General features: G+C 41.2%; 1 protein-coding gene across 1 annotated transcript; it reads right to left on the minus strand.

Annotated features, from left to right (window-relative positions):
- Positions 1-7,894: 7,894 nt before the first annotated feature.
- Positions 7,895-13,869, minus strand: LOC139352193 (uncharacterized). Its single transcript, XM_070996089.1, has 2 exons — positions 13,729-13,869; positions 7,895-8,934 (listed from the first exon to the last, which is right to left on the minus strand). Exon 2 carries the CDS (start codon positions 8,847-8,849, stop codon positions 8,202-8,204), a length of 648 nt encoding a protein of 215 aa, XP_070852190.1. The 5' UTR covers positions 8,850-8,934; positions 13,729-13,869; the 3' UTR covers positions 7,895-8,201.
- Positions 13,870-19,234: the final 5,365 nt, after the last annotated feature.

The raw sequence follows: 19,234 nt of genomic DNA on the forward strand, positions 1-19,234 counted from the left end.
TGCTCCACGGAAGCAGACGCAAACACCAACGCGGACGCGATAGCAGCCAGCTTGGAGGATGCGTGCGGGACTGGGATGCTGATGCGCAAACCATACAGAATAGACCACGAGCCGGTACCTTGGTGGAAATTCACGGTATTTCTCTTAAAGCTATTATAAGGAAAGTAATAATGATTGTGGCGCACGCGCCTTCTAGGCGGGTTCGTCACATGTTGGGGAAAGGTATGATCACGTACCCTTTTGCCTCATTATCACAGGTGTTGCCGTGCACGTGAGAAAAGTCGCACACCCAAAGTATTCAAAGATGGTTATCTTAAAGGAACATGTCCGATACTGTTGGGAAATAATGTTTTCTTTGATTGTAAAACTAATTAAGAAATCAAAAGAACCCCAATAAATTAAATCTCACAAGCTAATGATTCTCAGATGTGGAAAATTTTCAAACACACATTTTTGTTTCCGCCCCAGAACGTTAAAGTGGTAAATTGTCTAAGATTCTGTCCTTTCCACAAATGGGTCAACCCAACCTGCGCACCTGTCCATTACCTAACCACAATAAAAGGGACACATGCACAAGCCTGAAGGCGCACGCTCGTTGACAAGCGCAATAAAAGGGGCACATGCACAAGCCTGAACGCGCACGCTCATTGACAAGATCATGGGCCTCACGGCTGACTGCTAGCTCTATTACGTCCCATAATAGGGGTTGAAATCACGACCGCGCAACAACTTCCAAGTAGCCGACATTCTCCGTACCTGTAATTTTAACTCGAAATACAAGGACAGAAATTTATTTTGTAACATAACAATACATTTATTCATTTATTTTGGTATTGTGAACATGTTTTATTATATGTTGAAATTAATTTTCCGACTTCGTTCCGGCGATTTGCTTAGAAAAGGCAGGCGCACGTTCCGACGTCAATTCAGGATTACAAAAAGTAAAGTGTTCACCATAATTCGTAGTTTTGAGACCAATTATCTGCCCTTTAAATTGTTCAATAAATTGGTCAATTTCCTCATAAAATTTCATATTGTTAATTTTGTTTTCTTGTAGGTCTTTACACGTCTAGTCTCAACTTTAAAATGATGTACAACAATTATTTTATTTTCCCATTTCCTCGATATTAATTAGCTGACGACTCCCATTGAACTAACAAATGGTGAATATGAGTGTGCACTCATTGACTTTTATATATACAACTCTATACCCAATGTTGATATAAATAATTATTTATTTCATATTGGTGATAAAGTAATTCAACTTCCAATAGGATCATATGAATTCAATGATATTTATGATTTTCTAAAAAATAAACTAAAAGATTATGATCTTGAGAAAACACACTTCAAGTTCATATTACCACTACCAAGGAACCTATTTATTTTAATAGAAACAACTCCATTGGACAATTGCTTGGTTTCAATAAGAAAATAATTTACCCCGGCTTGAAAAAAACATATATATCTGATCAACCTGTCAACATTTTAAGAAGAAACAGAATACGCTTAGTATGTAATATTGTAAGCGGATCATATATTGATAGTAGACAAGATCATTCATTATACGAATTTGGAATTAATGTTCTACCGGACTATAAAATGAATATCACACCACACAATCTTATTTAGTTACCAGTCAGCACTAGAGAAATAAGTACACTCTCTATACACATAACTGATCAGAACGGTGAACTAATAAATTTACGCGGTGAAAACTATACAATTCGTTTACATATAATATTAATATCATCATCAGCACACTTTAAAACATAAAGTTATAGGAAGAGGATCGAAACCAAAAAGACACACACTTACATTAAAAAATAAGTTAATTCTTAAATCACTGGGCTTCAAAGTGCGAGCTTAACTAAAGTTATGGGGTTGAATGAAGTATTGGCAGTACGAGAAAAACCTTTCTCTGATGATAGTATATCAAAGAAAGAATATCACAGTTATTCACCCTATCAACAATCATTTAAACCAAATGATCAGATAAGAAGTACAATTCAAAATCAAGATTAATATGTACTCCCCCATGACAGTCTTCTAAATTTTGAAGGAGATATTACCCTAATTAAGGAAGGGGGAGCGGTACAAACTCAAAATTTTATTGGGAGAATGAGAAATAATTGTATGGCATACTTTTTAGATGAAATACACTATGAAAAAAAAGGCGTTTAGATATATAGAACAAAATGTAGTGGTATTACTTCTACAATAAAAAACTTTGTTTCTTTAAATCAATTTGAAAGCAAGAGACTTTACAATTCTGGATGGAGTGGAGGAGCCGATTTCAATTTAAGCCCCCACTTCAACTTTTCAACACCCCTTAAAAATCTACTTGGATTTGCTGAAGATTTCAAAAAAGTATTATTAAATTGTAAACATGAACTAGTACTATTAATATCAACAAATTTTAATGATGTACTTGAGCGAGATAAAATTGAAAATACACAATTAGTCGGAAAATATTATCTCAATATGACTAATATTACATGGAAAATTCCTCATATAACACCCAGCGATTCAACGAAAATTAAAATGTATGATATTATAAAAAGTAGAACCAATCTACCGATTGCATTCCGTAGTTGGGATACATACATTAATCCTAAACTTAGTAATGGAACAGATCATGTTTGGAATGTTAAATTAGATGCTAACCGAGAACGTCACCATCTGATTACAAACAATTTAAGAAATCTTAAGGTTTACTTAAACTCTGAAACATATCCCTACGATGACTTAAACTTGGACTTTGAAAAAGATCGATTTGCTCACCTATATGAAATGTATTGCAAGTTTCAAACTAGCTACTATAACCGAAGTGAATCTCCTTTACTATCACCTACAGAGTTTAAAACTAAAGCTCCTATTATCGTAATAGACTTATCATATCAAAATGAAATGGTTAAATCGGGACCCATTGATGTTAGGATTTCAATTGAACTTACCAAGCCCACTATCGAAAATGTTCAAGTATATTGCGTGCTCATACATGATCGTTTAGTTGAATATAGCTCGTTGAATGGAATCAATCATGAGTGAAGACATTGTTGCAATTGATGTGCAGGGATTTCTTGGGAATAATAATAAATTTATTCTAATAGAAATTGGAGTCGTATTCAAAAACGAAACAATCATCAATTTTAATTTTATCATACACTCTCCACATAATTTTATTGAATTGAATAAAAAATGTAGAAAAACAGCTATTTGGCTAACAAAAAAACATCATACAATTTATTGGAATGATGGAGTATACTTTTTCAAAGAATCACAAATGTATTTAAGAGAAATAATTAGAAAAAAGGAAAAAATTTTTAAGGGATATCAAAAAGGGTTAATCCTAAAAAAATTTTAAAAACTATGATGTAGTTAACATTGATGAAATTGGTTGTCCCTCTCTAAAAATAATGGATGGAAATCACTTTCCATATTGTTCATTACATGCTCGGGATGGTGTCTGCTCTCTGAACAATGCTCATAAAATCTTAAACTTTTACACAAACGAAAACTCCGAGGGTGTGTCTATCATCAGCTATTGCATTTTTTAACATCTGTTTTCTAAGTATAATACAATGATTTATCTCTACCAAACTTTAGTTTAAGACAAACATTCAGACTATTACGTTGAAAGAAAAAAATGATTTCCTCAAAAATTGAAGAGTTCTTAAAGGAGCATGGGAGTGAGATCTTCAAGGAACATGTTACGAAATTGAAATCATTTCATACATTTTTTAATGATGTAGAAGCCACTCCAGTAATTAATTCCAAGTATGGAGAACACCTATCATCCTGTGAATGGGCATATGATGATTGTAAAGTTGGACCTGACACTTGCAGGTGTATGCATGTTGAAAAGAAAGAAGAAGATACCTTAAAATTGATGGAAGGATACATTAATTTATTTTAAAAACTCAATGGAAACTAATTTAACACGAATATGATTAAGTAAAAACGTATTTGACTAAATAAATGATCTCATTTGTTTTTGTGTATATTCTGTTAGGAACCACCACCACCAACACCCCTCTTACACTCCTACGCTCACTTTCCCAACTAATGCTCGCTAAATAGGGGGAGGATATCGAACTCACGCTTCTTTCACACCACAAAAGTATGCGGTCTAATATCCCTCAAACCAACACCTTTTGACCACAAGACCGTAGACAGGTTACACTAACAGATGTCATCTACAACCCTAATTGAATCAACAAAACGCCCACGCATAATAAAACATCTTCCGCTCCTCCTCCGCCTAAATATCGTTTTACAAATTCATACGCATGACAAAACACCCCTCTTACACTCCTACACACCCTATTCGGGTAAAGATTCCTCTAAACAACCACAAAATCCTACGCAGGACATTTTCACCCCTCACATGCACACACCTTTAGGGTGAGAAAAAGACAAGACAAAAAAAGACATGACAAAACACCCCTCCCTCACACTCATACACACCCCTTGTAAAACGAATAGTTTTCTAAAACTGAACTACGTTCCACATTTCTCCTACCCAATATATTTTTTGAAAACTTAAAAGGTAACCGTTTTCTCTTTCTGTAAGAGCGTGAGAAAAAATTTTCAAATATGATTAAACAAAAACGTATTTGACTAAATAAACGATCTCATTTGTTTTTGTGTACATTATGTTAGGAACCACAACCACCACCACCTCCACCTCCACTATAGAAATGAAACATTTAAGATTACCCTCCCCTTAACTTAACACAAGTTAGAAGCAACTTACTTTAAGTTACCTGTGTGCAACCATTACATCCTACACACCCTATTCGGGTAAAGATCAATCTCAACAACCACAAAATCCTACGCATGACATTTGCACCCCTCGCACACAAGCAATCACAAATTCCTACGCTTGACAAAACACCCCTCTTACACTCCTACACAGCCTGTTCGGGTAAAGATCACTCTAAACAACCACAAAATCCTACGCATGACATTTGCACCCCTCACACACACTCCTTTGGGGTGAGAAAAAGACAAGACACGACAAAACACCCCTCTCTCACACTCCTACACACCCCTTTCTAACCACACAGGCAGTGAGTGCAGTGAGTGAAGATGCCGGATCCAGCGCTCCGCTGAAAAAGTCGGCCAGCAGCACTCTCTTGAGTGATTCTAGACGGCGGGTAAATATTGTTGTTGCACCTTCTCTCCAGCTTCCCACGCTTTGTGCCGCATTACGCTCAGCTGGCCCGAGCAGTGTTGCACAACGTCAGCAGATCCAGCGGATCGCAGGGCAAACCATGAAAGCGATGTTCTCGAGGATGAAGTCCCTCCAAGAAGGTGCAGTGATCTCCTTCAACCAAGTTGGAGACTCCAACCAGCAAAAAGAGCCCACGGAGTGTAACAAAAGCAAAGGCCCTCTCCGAAACAGCGAGAGCAAGGAGCAACAGACTCCGGTTTGTCTTCAAAAGGACAATGCCGCTCAAGCGGAGTTCTGGCGAAACGCGACACAAGGTCCCATGGTCACCAGCGCGGCGCAAACAGACCCGTGGCGAAGGCTAAGTCAACCCGGCACGGTTCTAGACGGGGGAGAGCCCCCGAATCCACCAGCGCAATCGTCTGCGCGAAGAGCGCCATCGGGATCCCAACAGAAAAAGAGGAGAAATCCAGAAGAGCATGCCAAAAACCGAAGCCCCCGAGAAAAAACAGCCGCGAGAGGCAGCGCTGTAAAGGACGCTGGAAAGGACGCGACCACCGCCTGGAGAATGGCTGCTCCAAAAAAGCGGGCGCGAAAGCCTCACCGCCCGGACGCCCTAATAGTGGAACCGAATGGCAAGACCTACAGCGAAGTCCTAGCGATGGTCACCCGTAGGGACGACGGCCAGCTGCAAAACCTCAGCACCCGAGTAAACAAGGTCAGGCGCACAGCGAACGGGAACCTTGTTCTCAACAGAAGCGAGGACACCAGCACGAAGGCAATAAAAGAGAGCCTTGAGGCGGTTCTAGGAGAAGCGACTGCGGTGCGAGCGCTATCCGAAAGCGCGAGGACAAGGACGGTGGTGATTAGCGACCTTGACCCGCTAGTAGAGGCCGAAGATGTCACCAAAGCTCTGGTGGACCAATTCGCCGTGAAGGCCGAATCGGTTAAACTGAGGAGTCTACATCCATCACACAGAGACACCCAGACGGCAGTGGTTGGACTGCCCAGCAAAGACGCAGAAGCGGTTCTCTGCAAGGGTAAAATCAGGTTAGGATGGTCTATATGCAAAGTGAAGGAGAGGGACTCGCAGCCCAGGTGCTACAAGTGCCTAGAGATTGGGCACATTGCTATAAAGTGGCATAGCAATGTGGACAGAAGTGGGTGCTGCATTAAGTGCGGCAAGACGGGGCACAAAATCGCTCAATATCCCAACGAGAGCGTATGCTTTATATGCACCGAAGGAGGACCGAAATCGAGGAACCACCAAGCAGGAAGCAGGCGGTGTCCTCACGCCGCAAAAAGAGCCGTAGCCCCGCGAATGGAAGTGATCCAGATAAACCTGAATAAACAATGCAGTCATCGAGGTAATGTAATGCGGATCTGGCTGTCATCAGTGAACCCTACAAAGTCAAAGACGACGGCGACTGGATAACGGACACATCTGGCAAGGCCGCGATATGGCTGTGCAAAAGAAACGGCAAATCTTTTCTGGACGTGCACAAGGGCTCGGGTTTCGTCCGAGCTCGTATAGGCGGAATGTGGGTCTACAGCTGCTATCTAGCACCTAGCCTCTCCACGACGGACTTTAGCCATGCGCTGGACACAATCGCCTTCGACGCAAGGGGCCGTTACCCCGCTATCATCGCAGGCGACTTCAACGCGTGAGCCGAAGAATGGGGGTGCCCCAGCAGCAACATAAGGGGGAAAACCCTACTCAACGCCTTTGCATCGCCAGACGTTGCGCTGCTAAACGAAGGGACGCAGGAGCTGGAGCTGGGTCCATCATAAACCTCACATTTGTGAGCTCCGCGTTAGCCCGACGCTCTCACTGGAGAATCGGCGACTTCGACTGCACACGGCCAGGACCAGGAACCCGGATCCGAGCAGTCAAAGGCTACCGCCAGGAGACGCTAAACGCCGAGAAGATGAGCAGGTGCCTCGCCGACATGCACTGCTCCACGGAAGCAGACGCAAACACCAACGCGGACGCGATAGGAGCCAGCTTGGAGGATGCGTGCGGGACTGGGATGCTGATGCGCAAACCATACAGAAGAAACCACGAGCCGGTACCTTGGTGGAAATTCACGGTATTTCTCTTAAAGCTATTATAAGGAAAGTAATAGTGATTGTGGCGCACGCGCCTTCTAGGCGGGTTCGTCACATGTTGGGGAAAAGTGTGATCACGTACCCTTTTGCCTGATTATCACAGGTGTTGCCGTGCACGTGAGAAAAGTCGCACACCCAAAGTATTCAAAGATGGTTATCTTAAAGGAACATGTCCGATACTGTTGGGGAATAATGTTTTCTTTGATTGTAAAACTAATTAAGAAATAAAAAGAACCCCAATAAATTAAATCTCACAAGCTAATGATTCTCAGATGTGGAATATTTTCAAACACACATTTTTGTTTCCGCCCCAGAACGTTAAAGTGGTAAATTGTCTAAGATTCTGTCCTTTCCACAAATGGGTCAACCCAACCTGCGCACTTGTCCATTACCTAACCACAATATCACGACCGCGCAACAACTCGCAAGTAGCCGACATATCTCTGTCAAGAAAATATTTTTCATTCTCCGTACCTGTAATTTTAACTCGAAATACAAGGTCAGAAGTTTATTTTGTAACATAACAATACTGTTTGCTCAGGAAGCAGGAGTAAATATGCAACTTCGCGAATCCACTGGTTTTATTTAAAACATTGCTTAGCCGTCATCTATGTAAATTGTGCGTTTATTTCAAGAGCTTTTTCTATTCAACAATGTTACCAACTCGCTCGTTTCAGATCTTCCCTATTACATTGGTATCTAGAGTTAGTATTTTATGGTAATCTAGTAGTTTTTTAATCTAGTATTTTGTTGTATGATCGTTGCTTGCCGACTTGTAGGGGGTAATTTATTAGCGATTATCAGCTGTGCTACGCCCCTGCTCGCAGCTTTCGATAGTCGGCATCGCAACGACCATAGAAAACAAAACAAACAGTGAGATGACCAAACATCGCCCGCGTTGAAGCGCTGTAGGCCTTCAATTAATGGGAAGAGGTGCCAGATGATGTACTGAGCGTTTGTATACGCCTTGCTTGGTTTTTACTAGAGCAACGCGCACCTTGCCATCCGTTCCGTGCGTTACTTCGGTGACTCTGCCGAGCAGCCACTTCTGGGGCGGTAAATTGTCCTCTTTGATGACGACGATGGTTCCTGGTAGAAGGTTGGCCGATTCCGTTGTCCACTTAACTCTTTGCTGCAGCCCAGCTATGTAGTCACGGGACCAGTCTCGCCAAAACCGTCGCTTGATGGCTGATATAAGCTGCCAGCGTTGTAGATGAGTTAGGTCGTCGTCCGGATGAGGAGGTGCCGATCCTGGGGGTAGAGCAGCGAGCGTGGTGCCTACCAGAAAGTGGGCTGGAGTAACAGCCTCTCCGTCGTTAGGGTTGCTGCTGTCAGCTACTAGCGGACGCGAGTTAAGCACTGCTTCCACTTCAACCAGGATCGTCTGGACTTCGTCCTCCTTCAGCAAGGCGTTTCCGACGGCCCTCAAAAAGAGGTGTTTGGCGGACTTGACGGCGGCCTCCCATAGGCCCCCGAAATGAGGCGACCGGGGCGGAATGAAGACGAACTCAACCTGGTGATGGACGCCGTACGTTCCCAGTGTGCTGCGGACATCGGAGGCCATCTCCTGAAGCAGCCGTGAGGAACCAACAAAATTGGTTGCATTGTCGCAGTAGAGTCGATCGAGCTGGCCGCGCCGCCCAACAAATCTGCTGAGACAGAGGATAAATGAGTTAGAAGTGAGATCCTTCAATAGTTCTAGGTGAACCGCTTTCGTTGAAAAACATATGAATACTGCGACATACATTTTTAACGCTGCCTTGCCCCGCACTCCTAGCGACACTCGGATTGGACCGAAGAGATCGACTCCGCTTATTCTAAAGGGTCGACTGATTCTGACACGGTCAAGAGGCAGATTTCCCATTATTTGCGACATTAACCGTGGCTTATACCGGAAACAGTGCGTGCATCGGCGCACAACAGCACTGCACTCGCGTCGTGCATTGATCAACCAAATTGTCTGCCGAAGCAGGCCGACTAGGGCTCGTGGTCCTGCATGGCAATTAGCATAGTGCAGGTGCTCGATGTACAATTTGACAAAACGATTCCCTTTAGGCATTAATATTGGGAATTTGGCACTGGGTTCTAGATCCGCGTGCGCTAGTCGACCGCCCACCCGCACCAATGTTAAAGTACGGGTTCCGAAAGTTTCGTTGCTGATAAATGGGCTAAGTTTTTGGTAAGAACTGGGTAATGGCAAATTTTTCTTTAATTTATTGAATTCGTCTGCAAACGATTCACGCTGAACAGCCTGCGCGATATAAGAGAACGAAAAACTAAGCTCGGTGGCTGATAGGACGTGGTCGTTCCACAATTTCCAGGCCCTGCCGTAAACAAAACGAAAGATAAATGTTGTAATTCTCACAACCTTCACATAGGAAGAAGAATTTTCAACTAATTGTAGCAGCGGATGATTTGAGACGGCAGCAACCGTATGGGCGATTACTGGCGGTTTCATTTCGAGTTGGCTTTCGAGGGGCGTGTCAGCCAAGTGCTGATTAACTGGCCAATGAGTCGAGTCCATGGACAAAAACGAAGGGCCTTCAAACCATAGCGTCGTATCGAGATCTTTGACCGTAGTCCCTCGAGAGGGTAGGTCCGCTGGATTGAAGTTAGTCGGGACGTGTCGCCAGACTGCAGTTGGAGCCAGTTCGTGAATAGCCGAAACCCTATTTGCGACGAATGTTTTAAGTTTTGACAGATGAGTGCGCAACCAGAAGAGAACAACTTCAGAATCCGACCACATAGTAACCTGCTCGACGCGGTAAAGATTAAGCGTTTGCACATCACTCCATAACTTCGCTAAGAGGTGAGCCGCACAGAGTTCTAGTCGTGGAATACTAAGTCTATTGATCGGTGCTACCCTGGATTTGGCTGTTAGCAACTTAACTTTTATTCCCTCTGAGGTCACTGACCTTACGTACAGACAACAACCGTAAGCATCTGTTGACGCGTCCGCAAATCCGTGGATTTGATAAGTGCCGCCAAACTGAGTTCCGACATGCCGAGGGATGTTTAACGTTTCTAAATCTGTAAAGCAAGATGACACCGTCTTCCAATGATGCAGTACGTCAGCGGGTATTTCGTCGTCCCATCCAATTTGTAGCGACCAGAGTTTTTGAATAAATATCTTTGCAAGGGTAACGATAGGGAAAATGAGTCCTAACGGATCGAACAGCCGTGCTGCAAATGAAAGCATGGATCGCTTTGTGGGTGGGTCTTCAAGCTGTAGATTCTGGGCGTTGAATTTGAACGTATCCTGTTTTGGACTCCAAGTGAGACCCAAAGTTTTCGTATCGGCGTCTTCTCCAATAAGGACTTCTGGCTCGGCGACCTGTCGTTCGTTGGGGGTACAATTCGACGCCCACTTAGCCAAGACGAACCCTGCGGAATCTAAAATCTCTGTGATTTCCCCTCGCAATTTCCTTAACTCACGAATGGAATCGGCCCCTGTTAGCAAGTCATCGACGTAAAAATCATTGGCTAGAGCCTGTGAAGCTAAGGGAAGAGATTCGGAGTAGATCTCGCTAAGCTGCTTCAAACACCGTATTGCAAGGAAAGGAGCACTTGCCGTACCATACGTAACGGTGTTAAGCCGATAAATTTGTAGAGGGTCTTGCGGGTTCTCACGCCATACAATTAACTGAAACTTTCTATGGGTCTCATCTAATACCACTTGTCTGTACATTTTAGTAATGTCTGCCGACATAGCAAATTTATGGAATCGGAATTTAAGCAGCGTGGCATACAGGCAAGGCTGAATTGTTGGCCCTACCAAGAGAATTTCATTCAATGAAATTTGGGAAGTGGTTTTGCATGACGCGTCGAAAACGACTCTTAATTTAGTTGAAGAGCTTTCAGGTCGGAGAACGCACTGATGCGGTATAAAATAATGAGGCTCGTTGGGTATCCTATTATCTGTAGCCTCCATGTGACCGAGAGCTAAGTATTCCTTCATAAACTGGATATACAACGAATGATTTGTTGGGTTCCCTTTCATACGCCGTTCTAAGGACAAAAACCGACGTCGTGCAGTTTCATACGAGGAACCGAGACACGAAGGACTCGATTTGAAAGGCAGGCTAACTACAAATTTTCCTGTAGAGTCACGCGAGACGGTGCTAGCAAACGATTTTTCACTCAACACTTGATCAGGGGTATAGAGCTGCGATTTTGTTAAATCGGGTATTCTTTCAATTTCCCAGAACTTCCTTAGCGTGTGATCCAAATTGTTGTCCTCAGTAGCTACTAGAGTGGAGTATGAGATACATCGTGCGGGCGGATTTTCTTTATAGGGCCCTGACGCTACCCAGCCAAAGACAGTATTTTGTAGAGTTGGACCTGAGTGCTTGTACCGTATTTGTCCTTCCCTAAGCAGGTCGAAAAACAACTCAGCGCCGATCAGCATGTCGACGCGTTTGGGCTTGTAAAAGTACGGGTCTGCTAAGGAGATATCATTACGAATCCAATCGGAAGATATTGCGGTTGCTTCTGGACGATACCCTGAGATTGACGGTAAAATTATGCATTCAACTGCCGCTTCGAAGGAGTTTAATCGCGACCCAATTGTCGTCTGGACTGCGAAGCTAGCTGAACACGCGGAATTCCCAATGCCTGAGAATTTAGCCTCATGCCGGTATCGTTTTAATTGCAGATTATTTACTAATTCCTCCGTTATAAAATTAACCTGTGACCCTGAGTCTAGCAAAATCCTAGCGCACAGCTTGGCTCCTGACTGACTTTGAACCTCGACAAGGGCCGTTGCAAGTAAGACGTGATCTACCTTTTGCGGCATAGGCTGACTAACCGAGGCACTTAGTGACTGTTGGGCTACCTGATTGTCAATAGGCGATGACAATTGATTGCTCAACGGTACTTGGGAGGTTGAGGTATACCGATGCAGAAGTGTGTGATGAGCCTTCGTACAAATTCGACAACGAGATGACTGGCATGTTGCGACACTATGTCCTCTGCGTAGACAATTGATGCAAAGTGGTGCATTCTTTGCGAACTTGAACCAAGCTTCTACCGAGATATTAGCGTACGATGTACAACTCTGGATGAAATGGCTGTCTGACTTGCAGAAGCAACATTTAGACTTAAGTTCTTCGACAGGTCGGGAAACTGCTAATGCCGCTTTGCTATATCTGGGCTTGTTCCCTAGCTGTCCCTGTTTGGGAGCTTTTCTGCCTGTCGTGGATTCCTCAGCCGCTAAGTGTTGGTATCGTTTATTAAGCGCCTCTGAGCAATCTTTCCATAACGGAATAGAATCGTAACTAAGTTGCTCTTCCCATCGCGACCGCGTTTTGGGATCTACTCTAGACATGACGATGTGAATTATCATTGCGTTGGCGAGAGTTTTCTCGTTGCCGAGCGAGAGAAGAGATTCATATATAGCAGTTACAGTGTCGATAAGGGATCGCAACGCCGAGGCGGATGGCGCTTGCATTGTTGGGATTTCAAACAATCGAGAAATACTTTTAAAGTATATTAGGCACGGATTATCATAAACCCTGACCAAGGCCGCATGGGCCTTTGCGTAATTTGCTTCTGTGATCTGGTAAGCCTTTACTGTTCCTAAGGCTTCCTTCTCTAAACAGGATAACAGATGATTAAACTTTTCAACATTTGATAGAGATTCGTCATCGTGAACTAAGCTGTTAAATAAACCTATAAAATTTTTGAACTCGGCATAGTTGCCGTCGAATTTTGGGAGTTTCATTTGTTTTAGTATTCTGCTGTGACTTGCTGAAGAGTTTAAACTAATGTTATTTGCGAAGGTAGAATGATTTCTTTCTCCTTCGGGCCGGTTACAATTTGACATTAATAATGCCTTTGCGGATACACATAATTCTTCTAACTCCTCTCTACATGCTAATTCGTTATTAATTGCTTCTAATTGTTGTTGCAACTCGAACGCCTTTTCGATGTATCCATTTAAAATACCTAAACGACATTCCATTTCGCACGCATTAGGGGGAGTTACTTGACCACGAACTGTGGCCTCAATTCTAATTATATGATTCTTATTCCGCTCAAGCTGTTCAAGCAATTCGTTTGTGTCGTCCTCCGCTGAGGGAGTTCTGCCAAAACGTTTCCGACTTCCACCCATTGTGACTAGCAACTTCCCGTTTTTAGATTATTTCTAACAAGCAAATGCCAATGCAATGCTGCTGGTAGCGATCGAATGTCTGCACTGTCCCACCGTACTAAATCCTCAGCCAGGCTATGTGCGATTGGAGCAAGGAAGGCGAAAAGACCGACACAACCAAAGAGCGCGCGAAGATTGGGGCCAGGCAGATTAAGCAAGACCGAATGTGTGTGTGTGTATATGTTGGGTGGGCCTTTGTGTGTGTATGTGACTGAAAGCCAAGTGAATTATGATATGTGTTTGTGCAAGTGATGGAAATAACGTTTGCATATATTTACGTAGGCCACTTTACCATATACAATACGGATCGCTGTACTTCTCGGTGTTTCCGACGAGGTTAGGTTGAAGCCCGCTGATGCTCTCCTGTGACGAAATGGAGGTTAGGGACGCAGCCGATGTGCGCTCCCTCTACGATGATGTATGGGGCTCACCCTTCTCCGGGTGCTCCAGCGACGAAAGACGACTTTCTATTGCACCTCTCTATGGGTGCCGACGAGAATGTGGCGAGGAGATGGACGCAGCCGATGTGCGCTCCCTCTACGCCGAGATGTACGTGGGTACTGCGCTCCGGCTGTGCGGGCGCTCCAACAACGAAAGATGAAATTAAAGTTGCACGGGCGCGTAAATGCGTCTCCAACTTGGACCATGCACCTAATGTGCGATGCCGATGCACTTGTTGCGTAACGCGAATTGGCCGCGTGCACTTGTTATATAACTCTTGGTGATTTGCCAACTTATAACAATACGCAAATCCGAAGTTTAGAAGACGGCCAAGAACCAGTGAGTCCACCCGGGGGCGCCAATGTTTGCTCAGGAAGCAGGAGTAAATATGCAACTTCGCGAATCCACTGGTTTTATTTAAAACATTGCTTAGCCGTCATCTATGTAAATTGTGCGTTTATTTCAAGAGCTTTTTCTATTCAACAATGTTACCAACTCGCTCGTTTCAGATCTTCCCTATTACATTGGTATCTAGAGTTAGTATTTTATGGTAATCTAGTAGTTTTTTAATCTAGTATTTTGTTGTATGATCGTTGCTTGCCGACTTGTAGGGGGTAATTTATTAGCGATCATCAGCTGTGCTACGCCCCTGCTCGCAGCTTTCGATAGTCGGCATCGCAACGACCATAGAAAACAAAACAAACAGTGAGATGACCAAACAAATACATTTATTCATTTAATTTGGAATTGTGAACATGTTTTATTATATGTTGAAATTAATTTTCTGACTTCGTTCCGACGATTTGCTTAGAAAAGGCAGGCGCACGTTCCGACGTCAATTCAGGTTTACAAAAAGTAAAGTGTTCACCATAATTCGTAGTTTTTAGACCAATTATCTGCAATAAATTGGTCAATTTCCTCATGAAATTTCATATTGTTAATTTTGTTTTCTTGTAGGTCTTTACACGTCTAGTCTCAACTTTAAAATGATGTACAACAATTATTTTATTTTCCCATTTCCTCGATGTTAATTAGCTGACGACTCCCAAAAAAACATCTTTAGAAATCGATTCTTTTCCACACCTTTACAAATAATTTGTTTTCCGCTTATAATGGTCCTTAGATACTTTCGAGTTTGTGGAAAACTGTTTTCTCCATCGTTCCAAAAAATTTTGTGATGTGTATTGGTTAACCAAATTGTAGTCTTTTGAGATTTTGTATTTAGCAAAGTAAAATCATATGGTGGTTCTATTAAATAACTATTATTCAAGTTTGGTTCTTTTTCGAATAAAATTGCAATTTCCTTTAGAATAAAATTTTTATTATTATCAAAGAAACCTTGAACATTAATCGAAACAGTATCTTTCAACATTTTTCTAATGTTAAACAACTCGTTGTACTAGTCCGTTTAATGGGTTATATTCAACTAAACGGTCATGTATGAGGAGACAGTAAGCTTGGGTATTTTTATGACTTGGTGTCTTCAGTTCTATTGAAATTCTCACACCAATAGGACCAGTTTTCACTGATTCAATTGAAATTAGTTTGGGGTTAAGAATTAGTAGTAGAATAATACGGGTCCTGGCTCACTAGGTAATAAATCATGTAAAAAATGGGGGTGGGGGTGACCCTAATTAGTCACGCATGGTTGCACACAGGTGTTTTAAGGACCTAATTTGCATAATTAAGTAATAAATCATGTGTGCATCCTAACAGTCACCCGCACACCCTTTTTTCACACTTTTATTACTTAATTATGCTAATTAGGATGCACACAGGTGTTATAATGACCTAATTATCATAAAAATGAGGTTAGAAAGGGTGGTGAGGTGTGAGGATCACCCCAAAGAAATGGTGAAAGTGGGGGCGGGGTGTTTTGTCATGTCTTGTCTTGTCTTTTTCTCACCCCAACGGTGTGTGTGTGTGAGGGGTGTTTTGTCATGCGTAAAAATGTGTGGTTGTTTAGAATGATCTTTACCCGAATAGGGTGTGTAGGAGTGTGAGAGAGGGTTGTTTTGTCATGCGTAGGAATTTGTGATTGCTTGTGTGTGAGGGGTGTTTTGTCATGCGTAGGAATTTGTGGTTGTTTAGAGTGATCATTACCAGAATAGGGTGTGTAAAAGTGTGAGAGGGAAGTTTGTCATGCGTAGGAATTTGTAAAACGATATTTAGGCGGAAGGGGAGGAGGAGGGGGAAGTTGTTTATTATGCTTGCCCTTTTGTCATGCGTAGGAATTTGTAAAACGATATTTAGGAGGAGGCGGAGGAGAAGAGGGTACTTGCTTGATTAAAATAGGGTTGCAGTTGATATCTGTTAGTGTAACCTGTCTTGGGTCTTGTGGTCAAAAGGTGTTGGTTTGGGGGATATTAGACCGCATACTTTTGTGGTGTGAAACAAGCGTGAGTTCGAGATCTTACCCCTCTTTAGCGAGCATTAAATGGGAAAAAAAGCGTTAATATCTAAAGTATGTTGCTTCTAACTTGTATTAAGTTAAGGGGATGGTAATCTTAAATGTTGTTATTCTATAGTGGAGGTGGAGGTGGTGGTGGTTCCTAACAGAATATAAACAAAAACAAATGAGATCGTTTATTTACTCAAATACGTTTTTATATAATCATATTTGAACATTTTTTCTCACGAGCTTATAGAAAGAGAAAACGGTTACCTTCTAAGTTTTAAAAATCCGAATTCGATTTGTGTAAGCTTATCAAATTGATTAAAATTAAAATGCTTTACTAACTGTTAAGTAAAGTTGTGAGAACTTGTGAACTACCCAGATTTGAGTTGTGTAAACTAATCAAATTGATAAAAAAAAATACTTTACTAACTGCAAAGTAAAGTTGTGTGAACTTCTGAACTACCCAGATTTGAGTTGTGAGTTATCAAATTGATAAACAGTAAAATACTTTACAGTTAAAGTAATACAATTATACAAAGTGAAAAGTACAAATAACATTCCAATACAATATTTACAAAAACAAAAAAATCAAAACAAAAATGAATAAGTATTGTGCAAAGTGCAGCATTACCCTCTCGGGTAACACTTCATGGAGTCATCATCTGCGAACGGAGCAACACGAGAGGAATGTTATTGAACCAGTGGATACAAGGATTAAAAATATCAGTTATGGATTCCAAGGAAAGAGTATTCACTACCTCTATGAAAATACCAAGAAAGATGTCATTTATACAACACAATTTATGGAGGAAGCAGGAGAAGCTTTTCTACCTCACTGGTACCCATTGTTGGAAAGTTATTTATCGGTGAAAATAAATTTTTAACTTTTTTAAGAGTACGCACTTTTGAAGGAAGAAAAGGAATGCATTGAAATAAAGTCATTTCAAAGTAAGATGACAATAATAAGTGCCTACTCCAACATAGAAAATGAATACAAGGAACATATGGAAAAAATTTTGGTGAGGATGGAAGAATTCCAAGAAAGGGATAGTGGATGGACTTTACTTCATCTCATTCGATTGGAGATGATTATTAATCAATATTCACCTTTAAGAGGATCGTCATACATAAAACTACCCTCTGATGAATTTTGTTTTAAATGGAGCTGAATCGCAGCATTAAGTGATCTAAATAAAAATGCAAACAAATGTACAACCTATAAAGTCAATATAAATGATGATCATTCAAGTCAATGGGATCACATTAAATTTCACTGAATGGGAATTTCCACTTAAGACTGCAGACATATCTAAATTTATTGAAAAAAATAAGATATAAATTTTACACTTTTCGGATTCGACGATGGAGCTATGTTTAGACGTATATTTTACTCCCCTCAAGTGAGGACAAATTCTATAAATGGATGTAAAGCACATTATACTTGGATTAAAAATCTCTCAAAGTAAGTTGTTTTATCATATTATTATTATGTTTCTTTTTGTTTTCGTTTAAAAATTTCAAAATATTTATTTGTTTTCATGTTATAAAAAAAATTTTTTTTGTGCTCATCTTTATTTTAGTTTGGTTTCCTCTCAAGATTCGAGAAATAAATCAAAAAAATGGTTCTGCCAAATTTGTTTAAGTTATTCGTTGAGTGAAGACGCTGCCAACCGACATTCAGAAGTCTGCGGTAAAAAAGTCTCACGCTTACCCAACATGAAGGATGCCACTTTACGGTACACGATTCTCAAAAGGAAGTCATGGTACCATTCACAGTTTAAGCTGACTTTGAATGCATCATTCAACCGATTGATAAAAAAGAAACGTTAAATTTAAATATTATAAATATACATAAGCCTGTTTCATATGCATACTATATAAAGTGTGCAAGTTATATGACACATTATTTAGGGGCTCTTACCCAATTTATAAACAACTTTGAGCCGAGAGCTAATTTCCAAATAACTCTGACAGACCCGAGATAAATCCGTGGTCAGCTATTTCTGCCAAGCAGGCCTCCAAATCATTCCCACCCAGATCAATTTCACGCAGTCCGAATCAAACGGATGCTGTAAACATCCAAACCGATATTGTAAACAATCGGAGCCCCAAGCGAGCCCTGAGTCCGCTAACGTAAACAAAAGATCCCCAAAGCGAGTCCCGAGTCCGCTAACGTAAACAAAAAGATCCCCAAAGCGGTCCCTAAACTCCGCTAATGTAAACACCAATTTCCGGCCAAGATTGGACTTCGAATTTAATTGGCAAATTGCATCATCCTATTTTCCGACTCTCTTGAGTCATTCTCTTTATCAATTTTTGGGGATAAAATCTCTTAAGCCGAGGTTTGATTATTGATCATTGAACTAGAGAGCAGGCAGTCCGTTTTTGAGATCCGAATCGAGCAGAACAATAATTCGAGAATAAATACAAAAGCAGTGAATTAAATAAGTTCGACCTATTGTAAAATTGTAATAGTGAATAAGTGATTGTTAGAAATAAAAATACATTTTTTTAATCAATTCACTAGTGAGAAACTTAATTGGCGCCCAACGTGGGGCCGTGTGATTAAAAAATTCTAAAGCAAAGCTTTTAAATAAATCCCAAAAAAGTTTAAAAGTGAAAAAGGAATTTTACGCGGCCAACAACCCGATACAACCGACGAATATATAAAGCCTGTGTTGATGAAAATAAGGTGGAAATTAATAAATGCAATAATCCCCTTAAACTCTATACAACCGGCAAAAAAATAAAAAGTTTGTGTTGATCAAAAAATAATAAGGTGGAAAATAATTAATGGAATAATCCCCTTAAAATCTCAAATTACAAAATAGTGTTCGTAACATAAATTCACTGCTCGGACAAAATAAAAAATTTAAAAAGTGACAACAAAATTCATCGAAACAAATAACCATTGTGAAAAACAATTTAACTAAAAAATTATTGCAAACAAATCTTCGAA

This window comes from Drosophila suzukii, chromosome 3 (genome assembly GCF_043229965.1).
Source record: "Drosophila suzukii chromosome 3, CBGP_Dsuzu_IsoJpt1.0, whole genome shotgun sequence".
Taxonomy (NCBI): Eukaryota; Metazoa; Arthropoda; class Insecta; order Diptera; family Drosophilidae; genus Drosophila; species Drosophila suzukii.